Source organism: Uranotaenia lowii, chromosome 1 (assembly GCF_029784155.1).
Source record: "Uranotaenia lowii strain MFRU-FL chromosome 1, ASM2978415v1, whole genome shotgun sequence".
NCBI classification, from domain to species: Eukaryota; Metazoa; Arthropoda; class Insecta; order Diptera; family Culicidae; genus Uranotaenia; species Uranotaenia lowii.
Window position 1 is genome coordinate 93,617,613 of NC_073691.1, and position 12,120 is coordinate 93,629,732.

At 41.6% G+C, this 12,120-nt stretch overlaps 1 protein-coding gene across 7 annotated transcripts in view; it reads right to left on the reverse strand.

Annotated features, from left to right (window-relative positions):
- Positions 1-12,120, reverse strand: part of LOC129740301 (TOX high mobility group box family member 3-like) — a 326,492-nt gene that overhangs the window by 86,923 nt on the left and 227,449 nt on the right. For 6 of the 7 annotated variants that reach the window (XM_055731940.1, XM_055731937.1, XM_055731938.1 and 3 more), the window contains 2 exons: positions 9,370-9,715; positions 9,113-9,252 (listed from right to left, as the gene is read on the reverse strand). In XM_055731940.1, coding sequence (XP_055587915.1) covers positions 9,113-9,252; positions 9,370-9,715 — 486 coding nt within the window. The remainder of the gene's footprint in view (positions 1-9,112; positions 9,253-9,369; positions 9,716-12,120) is intronic. The other variant, XM_055731936.1, reaches the window with a different exon arrangement.

Sequence of the window (12,120 nt, forward strand, 5' to 3'; positions counted from 1 at the left end):
CTGATCCCATTATCTGTCTGTATGAACAACTGGAGTTCAGTTTCCGTTTCCCCTACCACTCCAGTCGTTGCACTCTGTGCACATTAGTTACAAATGTATGCTGTTGTTTTGCAAAAGTGGAGCCATCACAGACTTAATCTCTAATGGGGAGGAATAGCTCCTGCACCGACCAATTCCTTCTACTGTTTCGCTTCCAATTTGGATTCAAAAATACAACAACCCCCCCTCCCCATTTCCACCCTTCTCGTTCCGTATCGTTCAATGTACTGTTCTGTACTACTTACTCGTACTCGTACAATCGTGAATATGAATTGGAACAAGCACACACAACCAAACGACAACGCGCATTTCTCTTGCGCAATACCGAAAAAAACGAGAAAATAAAACGAAACGAAACAGACGAGCGAGAGAGGGAGGGGGCAGCAGTATGTAATAATAAAATTTGATTTACAACCGTTGCTGGAGCAATAAATACACTTAATGGCATAAATGGTCAAATTAAAATATCTTTTTACAAAACAAGAACTCTCCGAAACTGAGGAGAGTTTCGGTCGCTGTGTTAAGCTCGGCTGGTTTACTTCGTCACTGGCTGGCTGGCTTTCGTTACTTTATGCTATTGCTGGATACTGTCCTATCATATCATGTTTGTAGGGTATGTGGTCGGTTTAGTAGTGGGATTCATATTTCGAATTTTTCCGAAGAACTACCGCCAGAAAGCAAAAGCCGATCGTCGTTTATGCCGACATACTGAGTAGGTATCTGATTAGCCAGAGGGTACATTTTCGCAAGCCAGGCCCGAGCCGGACAGATAATGGTGATAAATCGGCTAAAGAAAAGTTTATGCGCACATGACATGAGTATTTTATTTTGATCGTGCGTCGCCGCCAGGAATGGATTCGAATGGAGGACCGCAGCAGCAACTGGTCAGGACACTAGTTCAATCGATAAATTTTAAAAGATAATACACGAGATTTCTCAATAGGTGATAGTCCCTTCCACTTTGGGATCATTATCGGATTTCTGCGATTTCCTCGAGCACTCTCGGGGTGGAAAATGGGTCTCAATTTGTTGCTGATAAATTTGAAAAACAGCATTAGTAGAAATTGTTGTGCTGTCAGGAGGTAAACTGACACCAATTCATTGCTATTGTGCGAACCCCGGTTATTCCTACCTACCTAAAACTATTGATTTCCTGGGGGGCGGAAAACACCAAACAATCCAGAGCTGAACGCACAGAATAGGAACGAAAACAACGTCATCAAACATCATCAATGAACAAAACCGAACAAACACCCACCGACCAGGAATTCGCGAAAGACTCCATTCGGCGAGAAAAACGCTGCTGCTCTTCCGAAGAAATATTGAGCTCCATTTTTCACTTCCAACTCATTGACTTTTATTATTAGTACACAAGAAAAATCAGAATATTGATGCCGGTATATGATGGGGATAAAGTGGGTCTCGACTGGACCGGTACATGCGTATTGTTGCTCTTGCTGTGTTTTTGTGAGGTTATGTTAAGATAAGGGTTGTTTTTGTTAAGGTTCCGGATTTCGGAAAAGGGTCGTTGTACTGTCGATGAAGATTATCACGATCATCTACCATTTCTCATGAAAATTTGGAAAATTTGGAAAATTTGGATATTTGAAATTTAATTTTGTCCTGCGAAAAAAGTTTCAATGCAAATAATGTTTCATGATCATGTTGATAGGAGTGAAAAAGGTCATATCGAAATTCCAAAAAAGGATCAGTCATGGAGGGGAGGGCAGGGGGAATCGGCCTTAGACTGTAGAAAAGCATTTTTTCTCTAGGATCACTCTTAGCCGCTTTCTGCAATAGCTGCTTTGAAACCGATGTTGTAAGGTTTAAGTTTCTCCTTTTCCAATCGTTCCAAATCCCTGGATATACGCAGGTGCCGGGAACTTGATGCGTCTGATCCACTAGTGACGTATTTAGGTGTTCGTGAACACTCAGTGCAGGAAAAGGTTGTCAATTGCACGATGTTTTTGTTCACATTTGCACACTTGGAATGGAACCAAGTTTCACAGTCCTTACATTGGACCATAAAGCGCTCGGAACTATTCGGCCGATCCATACATTCCACAGTGGCAATCCCATAAACCAAACCAAGATACCCTCGTAGCTTCCGGTATTCGTCCGATAGCATTATTTGTTTATTTGTGTAAAAACATCAACGTATCACATGTTGATCCTAATGATAACTTAATAAAATAATGAGTTAAAAACTAGTTAAATCTACAAAGTTCTCGAAACCATTAAAATTTTTCTTTGGAAAGTAGCCCTTGAAACGTCGAAGTCAAAGTACTTGGCGAAGCGGTTGAAAGTTCTCATAATTCCAGTTAGAACGCTCTTGGCTCCGTAGTTATTCAGCCGGTTGGGAACATAGAGCTGTAGATTTTGGTTCCTTAATCCTCAGGGTCGCACACTGAGAGGAATAGCCTCCAGCAGCATGGGAGAGTCAATCCTCGACGCAAGGAGATCCGCTACGACTAAACAAATTTATTTGTTTATTTGTTTATTTGGTAGCAAATCAACGGATCACATGTTGATCCCAATGATTAAATGGATACAAAACAAAATAATTAAAATTATAAAAAAAAAGTTTACACAAACTACCTTGACCTAAACGCTATTAAAATTTTTCTTCTAAAGGAATCCCTCGATGTACCGAAATCAAAATGTTCAGAGTAACGGTTGAAAGTCTTGATCACGCCGATCAATGCACTATTTGCCCCGTAGTTGTTTTGACGAAGGGGAGTGTAGAGCTGTAAATTCCGGTTCCGTAGTCCTTGAGGTCTGACACTAATGTTGATTGATTCCAATAGCGAAGGGCAGTCAATTTTCGATGTCAGGATATCGAAGACAAACAAGGCCCGTGTGACAGCTCGACGGGCTTGTAGCGTGTCTAGGCTAATGAGGTTGCAGCGGTTCTCGTAGCTTGGAAGGTGGAACGGGTCAGACCAGTTCAAATGGCGTAGAGCATATCGCATAAACCGTCGTTGTAGAGCTTCGATCCGATCAGCGCCATTCTGGTAGAAAGGGCTCCAAACTGCCGATGCATATTCCAGGATGGAGCGAACGAGGCTTCAGTAGAGGCTTTTTAAGCAGTATACGTCTCTGAAGTCCTTCGTCACGCGGAAAATAAAGCCTAAGCATCGAGAAGCTTTATCCACTATATAGTTTGTATGTGTCTTGAAGTCAAGTTTTTGATCAAGAATCACACCTAAATCTTTGATGTGGTTCACACGGGCAATTAAGTGGTCCGAAAGGAAATAATCGGCGGAAATGGGATGCCTTTTGCGCGAAAATGTTATGACGGAACATTTATTGCGGTTCAACGCCAGGCAATTGTTGTTGCACCAGGTAGCGAAAAGGTCGAATTGCCTTTGTAGTGCAGCAGTGTCTTCGGGGCCTTTGATTACGTTGAACAATTTCAGATCATCAGCATAGGCGAGTTTGGGTCCGTCGAGCAGTAGAAGAGCGTCATTAAAATAAATAAGGAACACAATCGGTCCTAGATGGCTCCCTTGTGGAACCCCGGAAGTAGCAGGGAATTGTCTGGAATACGAATCCTTAGTTCGAACGGTCAGTTTTCTTCCGATCAGGTAGCTACGGAACCAATTCAATAGGCAACCACAGATTCCAAGACGTTCGAGTTTTGCAATAGCAAGTTCATGATTAACTTTGTCAAACGCGGCAGACAAATCTGTGTAGATTGCGTCGGTTTGGATACCCGCTGTAAAACTTTCTTGCACATAGGATGTAAAGTTCATTAAGTTCGTACTAGTTGAACGCTTGGGCATAAACCCATGTTGGTCATTGGAAAAATACTCCTTGCAGAATGAGAAAATGGGGTCCAGAATTACCAGTTCGAATAATTTTGCAATTGCGCATAAGGCAGATATTCCTCTGTAGTTATTTATATCCCTTTTGTCACCTTTTTTGTGAACAGGAAACATATTAGCATCCTTCCACAGCGGAGGGTAAACGGCTCTGTCCAGCGAAGCTTGAAATATTCGTTTAATTGGAAACAATAAATGGGGCATAAAGCGTTTCAGAAATGTGGCAGGTATTCCGTCCGGTCCCGAGGAAAGAGAGTTTTTCATTCTTGCCTTTAAAATAGTTTCCTCTTCAATTGCAATCATGTTTAAAGATGCGTTTAGGGACAGAGCACATGCAGCGTTACGACGAATTGAAAGCGTGTCTAAATTAATTAGGCGGAAACGGTTTTCGTAACTGGGTAAACGAAACGGATGTAACCAGTTCAAGTGTCGCAGGGTATACCGTATGAAATGCCGCTGGATAGCCTCTATTCGTTCAGCTCCGTTCTGGTAAAATGGGCACCAAACTGCAGATGCATATTCAAGCGTTGAGCGAACTATGCTGCAATACAGACTTTTTAGGCAGTACACATCTTTAAACTCCTTCGTTACGCGAAATAAGAAGCCAAGACTTCTAGACGCTTTATCGACGATGTAATTCGTATGAGTCTTAAACTCCAGCCGATGGTCTAGGATAACGCCCAGATCGTTGATGTGGTTCACCCGGGCGATGGTTTCGTTCCCAAGAGTGTACTCTGCGTGAAGAGGGTTTCGCTTGCGAGAAAAAGAAATGACCGCAAAGCAGTTGGTGTCACACCAGTGAGCGAAGGTGTTGAACTGCCTTTGCAAGAGATCGATATCGTCTTGGCCATTGATGGTGTGGAAAAGTTTGAGGTCGTCGGCATACGCAAGTTTTGGGCCGTCCAAGAGAGTGAGAACATCGTTAAAATAGATGACAAAAATTATCGGTCCCAAGTGGCTTCCCTGGGACACACCTGAACAAGCGGAGAATTGTCTTGAAAAGTAATTTCCAGTTTGCACTGATAACTTTCGTCCCGTTAAATAGCTTCGAAACCAGTCCAGTAGGGATCCACAGAATCCTAAGCGTTCGAGTTTAACAATAGCAAAATCGTGATTTACTTTATCGAAAGCAGCAGACAGATGGCGTCAGTTTGTGACTTCATGGTGAAGCTATCTTGCACGAACGATGTAAAAGTCAGCAAATTTGTTGTTGTGGATCGTTTCGGCTGATCCGTGCTGATCGTTGGAAAAGTATTGTTTTGAGGACGGGAAAATCGGATCCAGAACAACCAATTCGAACAGTTTGGCTATCGAACAAAGAGCTGATATTCCGCGGTAGTTGTTCACATCTCTCTTATTTTCTTTTTTGTGAACAGGGAACATGTAAGCTTCTTTCCAGAGCGAGGGAAAGGTTGCGAAGTCCAGCGAAGCTCGAAAAATATGTCTGATGGGATTCAGCAAATGTTGTATGAAACGTTTCAAGAAGATAGCTGGTATCCCGTCCGGACCCGTAGATGATGAATTTTTAAGCTTTGCTGTCGCCTTTAAAAATTGCTGCGTCATCGAAGGCAATACCGTTTAAGGAAGAGTCTAGAGGTGTGATATTTCCTACAGCCATATCCAGTTGCTCTGATGAAATGGACCCAGTTGTGAAAACCCTAGAAAATTTCTCAGCAAAAAGGTTGCATTTTTCCAGATCGGTGTTCGCTGTGTGGCCGTTCAAAAACATTTGAAACGGGAGCCCGGATTCTTTCCGCTGATTTTTGACGTACTTCCAGAAAGATCTCGAGTTGGTCTTAAAATTACGCTGTAGCTGGTAGAGATAGTTCTGGTAGCAACGCCTGCTGCTTTTTTTGTACGCCGTGTTCAGCTTGCGGTATTCTTCCTTTGTGCAGAGGGACTTGTGCTTGCTGAAGTTTCGAAGAGCACGGTTTTTTGCCGTCTTCAGTTGTCGCAGTTGATTAAATAGTGACCCAGGGAATTCGTGGGTTGGAGGGTAAGCTACGTTCTGGAACATGGCGGTCAATTATATAGTTCAGTATATTTGAAAAAGTCGCAGCGGCTGCATCGGGATTAGACATATCGAGCTCGTTCTCCCATTCGATAGAATCCAGGACGAGTGAGATAGCTTCGTAGTCGACGTTTTTGAAGTCCTGGTAGAAGGGAGCGTTTTCCTCTTTAGGAGCGTTAACTCTAGTGACATCGAGTGAGACCACTATAGCTGGGTGATGGGAAACAACTTTAACAAGAGGAGCAGGAGCTAAATTAATAGTCGGGTTCTTGAAGCTTTCGTTTATGAAGCAGAGGTCTAGCATACGGCCGTTTACGTTTTCAAAGCTGCTAATCTGGCGAAGAGTCGCGTTGCCGTCATTGGAAGGGCACCATTTCAAGCCAGGCGTGTTGAAATCACCGATAACAAGTATGTCATCTTCGGGAGAGCAGATTGAGCTTAATTTGGATAGGCACCGCGAGAAAGACTCAGCTACAAGTGGGTCACTAGAGCGATCAGGAGGCATGTACACAATTTCCGATCACCCAGATCAATGCGGGCCCAAAGAAGCTCCAAATCATCCCAAGAACTGCCTTCGATAAGCTGAGACGGGAGTCTAGAGTTGACAGCAAGTAAAACTCCGCCTCCAGTTGACTTTTTGCTGTTCGCTAGTGCGGTCATTTGGCCATGTCTTTAAAGGCGATGATTTCATAGCAGGAGCATGACGCGGCAAGGAGGTCAATCAACCAGACAGGAATTGATACCACCAACGTTCTGGGTACTGAAATTCATTTTATATGGGTTCCCTCACATCGAAGCATCCAGATAAATGAATGGGCTGATCAAGAAGCAAAACATGCGTGTAGAGATGACATACCAGAGGAATACACGATCACAAGCCATGATCTCTCTTTTCCGATTTTACAACACGCCAAGCAATGATGGCAAAGTGCGTGGAACGCTGGGCTCAAAGGTCGATTTTGTAATAGTGTTGTGACTAAAGTTAACACACACCCATGGTTTCAGCAGCTGCAACTAGACAGAAGACGAATAATAATTTTATCAAAACTGATCAGTAACCACTCCCGTTTACCCGCGAATTTGCATAGAAATAGGATTATACAAAACGCTATGTACAACTGTGGAGCAACACGCAGATCCTGATCATTTCCTTTTCCTATGCCCTAACTTCGATGCAAAGCGGAGTATCATCTGGAGGATACTTTTGGACAAACGCGTGGCCATCCGGTACCAGTTTCTCAGTTTTTTTTTTTTCATTTTCTTACCATGTCCTTCTCGTCTTTGACTGTCTTCTTGCTCTTCCGAAGTTCCCGCTTCATTATTGCCCAGTACTGCTCCACTGGGCGCAGCTGCAGACAGTTTGGCGGGTTCATGTTCTTTGGAACAAAATGAAGAAAATACCTCATACCACTCCAGGACACTTTTAGCATAGTGGCATGATGCCAAATCTGGCCAAAATAGCGGAGCTCCGTTGTGCTGCTGCAAGAACGGCAAAAGGCGCTTCTCGAGGCATTCAGATTAGTAGATGTCGTTATTTACTGTGCCCTTTGTCATGAAAGGCTCACTCCTCAGTCCACAAAAGCAGGTGGCCTGCCAAACAAGATATTTGGAGGTGAATTTCAACATTTTCTTCTTCTAAAATTTAGCGTCCGTTTGATGCTCTTCTCGCTAATTTTGAAATACTCAGAGCCCGACTCTATTTTACTCAGACATCGCCTTTTCTATGGCGCAGCCGTCGCTTGATCTAAAACGACTCAGTTTTTCCGAGTAACGGCTACTCAGACGTCTCGAAAATTGGCACTCAGCGAATTCGGGTGCTTGTAGGCGACAACTGAGTAAAGTTGGATCAGTTTGTGCGAAGCCGTCGACTTTGTTTGTTTTCGATAACAAACAATAGGGAAATTGATATGGTAAGTGTACATTTTTAACGATAATCTAATAATAATAACGTAATTTTGATTATTTACAGGGAATTACGATGATTTCTTTACGAATCCGGGGTGCATAATGAAACATCCGTCGGGAGGGAAATGAAATGGTTGAACATAACTTTTTTTTTTTGAATGAAGATTAATGTGCAATATTTTAACTTGTTTTCTATTGAATCAACAAATGCATCATTCTTTCCAAAAATTATACAGGTTTTTACTTTTCCAGCATAAAAAATCAGGTCAAAACCCGCTCCGATATCATTCGCGCATTCTGAGTAACCCCGACTCAGAAGTCGCGAAAAAGTCAGTTAGTCAGATCTGAGTAAAGGCCGTTTAGTCAGAACTGAGTAGGTGCGGTTTTGGCGACAACTGAGTAACCGTTACTCTGAACTGAGTAGCTGAAAGTTAGCGAGTTGTCGGTGAAAAACTCCAACCCCGGAATTGTTTAGAATCGGCTTTTATATACCTACGTTTCGTCGTCCATCACACAGCAGCCATATTCTGTCAGCATCTTCTCGTAGAGCTTTCGTGCTTGAGTTTTAGCCGCCGATTGTTGCCGCTCATCGTGGTTTGAGAAGTTCTGTACCTTGTCTATGCATGTAGTCCAGCTGTCTTCTTTGCATTCTCTTGCGACATGCCGATCTTTTTAGCCAAATCACGGCTTGAGACGTTGGGATTTGCTTTAATCATCCGCTTCACCTTTCTTTCTGTCTTTTTGTTCTCCGGTCCCGATTTTTTTTACAGCTGCTTTACAGCACTCCTGGAACCGCTTCAATACTCTGGAGACGGTTGAATGGCGAGTGTTTAAAATTATCCCCAACTGCCGGTACGACAGGTCGGGAAATTCCAGGTGTTTGGAAAGAATTTTTTCTCTCGACTCGGTTCACCTCCGTTTTCGTTGAATCGAAAAACACGACTTCGAGTTTGACAACATGTAAACAATACACATCAATGAGAAGTGTGCAAAGTTTGGTTGATTTTTACCCAATGGTAAAAAAGTCATGCCTTGTTGAATGTGTCGCAGTAATTTCGTGTTCGTCTTTAAGGACCTGGTTCTTGAATAACGGCGTGAATATCAGAACATCCGAAACTTAACTAATTTTTGGTTTTGTTAAATGAAAAACGTCGTGACGTTCTCAAAAATGTATATTATGCCAAGAATTAAAAAAATCACAGCCAAAAACTGAGATTGTTGAAGTAAATTTTCATAATGCTTAATAGTAACTTACTACTATTAGTCAGTATTCAATACATCTAAGTTTAGAGAAGAAATTAACCATAAAAGTTGCAATGACTTTTTTACTCACTTTTGTGGCTCGTTGGGGTCCCGCTTCTTCTTCTTTTTGGCTACCTTTGGTTTTTTCGCTAACGACGCCGCGGACGCTTTGGAACTGTTGGAATCGTTATCGTACAGCGGTTCCGGCGACGGCCGCTTTAACGTGTTGGCCTAAACCGAGAGATGAAACAAAGTTGAGAATCCATCGGTCATCAGTTGTAAGGGTTTTTTGGTTTGGTAAGGTTGGATGTAGGTATATTTAATAAAATGTCAAAAGTGGTTACTCACGGGAATGGCATCGTCGCTGTCCTCACTGGTGGTTCCCGGTTCTACGCCATTGCTGCCTATGTGGTGATGGCCGGCGTTGATTTGCGGTGGCGACCGGCCTATGTATCCGCCCCCACCTCCGCCCCCTCCTCCTCCCGGTGGACCGGCCGTTGAGTGAGGCGGCGCACCGGATCCCAGCTGCGGTGACATCCGTGGGTGCATCTGCTGCTGCTGCTGTTGCTGCTGCTGGGGGGACGATTGCTGGGGTGGCTGCATCACGTGCAGCGTTGCGTTTGGATTGTTTGGACTAGGACTGCTCAGCTGATGATATGTGGGCTGATTTGGCGATTGCATCGGGTATGGACTACTTTTGGCCAGCCCCGGGGAGTCATCCAGGAGAAGATATCGTGAAACAGAATGGATAACAATTGTCGAATTAGATTTGAGAAAATACATTAAGCACAGACGTATATAAACTTGATTGTCTTATGTGACAGACATCACACTTCTTCTAGTTTTCCTGCCTAGTCCAGAAAAATAATCTTTATTGAATGAGTAGGTAGCAGACCGCTGCAAAAATTATCTATGGATTCCATATGTTTTTAGATGCGTTTTTATTGTTTTTGACCAGATAGCAGTAGACGCTAATTATTACGTGAATAAATCTATAATCATTTTGAAATAAAAATTTCGAATCCGTTGAAAAGTAGTTAAAAAATCAGGTTCTGCTTAATGGCGTTTATAATTTCTTGAAACGTTTTTGCCACAGTTCTATGAAAAAATAAAATTATCGACTATGAAAAAAAGCATTTTGCGATTTTTTTAATTTTATCCTACGGTTAACCAGCTTTGAAATTAGCAATGGAAGACCCTGAAAATCATAAAATATATTTTGAAAACATTTTTTATTAACTTCGAATATATTTTTTGAAGTAAAAGTGGGGTCGTGGTCTGTCCACATAACATATAGGTAGTGCAAGAACCAAGGAATATTTATCATCCTAAGTAATCGTTGTGCTGAATCAAGATTGAATGAATTGCTTTCTAAATTTACAAACAAATTTTTGGCTGTCAAAACAACTAAAAAAAGTTATGAAAGGTGTCAAAAATGGTAAATTAAAAATTTTCCTTGCAAAGCTTAGAGCAAGTTCACTCGTGTTGGGGAAAAGTGGTAGAAATTTTGACACTTGTAGCACATTTTGAAAATTTTACCATGTAAAAATATTTTCAAGATTTGCGGCCTTCAAGTTTTTATACAACACGTGTTCTATTTTCGCATGCTGTGAGGCAATAGCAATGTTTCTATCACATACGGCTGAAATTGCACTGTTTCACTGTAAAATAATTCAACGGTCAAAGATCTTGAAAACATTTTCGCATGGCAAAATTTTCAAAATTTGCTACAAGTGTCTAAATTTCTACCACTTTTCCCCAACACGAGTGAACTTGCTCTTACTGAGATGTCTAGAAAAATAGAACAGAAAGTGAAGATTTTGGCTGTGAACATATTAACGCCAAATTTTGAGAGCATTAGTAACCGAATATTATACCGTATTCAGTTGGACACGATTTTCTGTTTTGTGTTCGTTTAGAGCATGTTCACTGGTGTTGCGAAAAAGTGGTAGAAATTTTGACACTTGTAGCACATTTTGAAAATTTTACCATGCAAAAATGTTTTCAAGATCTTTGGGCGTTGTATTTTTTTACAGCACTGTTTCTATTTTAGCCGTATGTGATAGAAATCGAGCTACTTTCGCATCACATGCGAAAGTAGAACACAGGTTGTAAAGAAATTGAAGTCCGAACTGAATTGAGGATCTTGAAAATGTTCTTGCATGGTAAAGTTTTCAATGTGTGCCACAAGAGTCAAAATTTCTACAAATTTTTCCCAACACGAGTGAATTTGCTCTTATGCGCTCCTTTTTGCAGCGGAACTTAGAACGAAAGTAGGCTTTGACGGAAAAAGACGAAGAAAATTTTCCGCGTGTGTCAAAATCGTTGTGCTAAGAAAAATTTTATTTTTGAAAAGAAATTTATCGAAAAGTGAAAAGTCTACTACTGACCAAGTAGTTTAGCGATACCCTCCGATAGTAAAGCAGAATTATCCTGCCTGCTATTGAAAATCGATTCAACAAATTCTCTTCTCGGAAGATCCTCTGGCAGAATTGGTAGTTTGCAGTAAAGCGAAGCTAAGTATTTTTTTTTATTGAATCCCTTCTTCTTAATACGGGATAAATATATTCCAATAAGAGCTTTTGTAACGAATTGCGAGAAAATTTTTGCGAAACTTGTATTGATTAGAGACTTTGATTAATGTTTGCATAGCGCCTAGCTAATTCAAGTTCAAATATTTATTTCAAGCGCATGGAAGTTCCTTCGAGTGATTCAGTCAGTGATGTTCTTGATTACAAATCGTTGCAGTTATAATCAAGGCTGATAAATTTCAGTCAATTTCTTTCGACCTGACCAACGTCTAGTAGTCAATGTTATCGAAAGACTATCAAAGTCATCTACGAGTTGAATGACCAAGCTACAATGTCGGTCAGGCAGCAATATCAATATTAAATGACATTATTACACTCCACTCGCACCACAAATACGATCATCTTTCTATTCCATTTTCTGGCTGTTTTGGGAGGGATTTTACGTTATAAGTTGCGCTACAGTTGAAAAAATGTTGCTGTTGGCCGTAAGAAGAAAAAAATCGTAGCAAGCATGATGTCGTTCATTCAACTTGGTCATGACATTGTAAGCACATGTCGCTGACCAAAA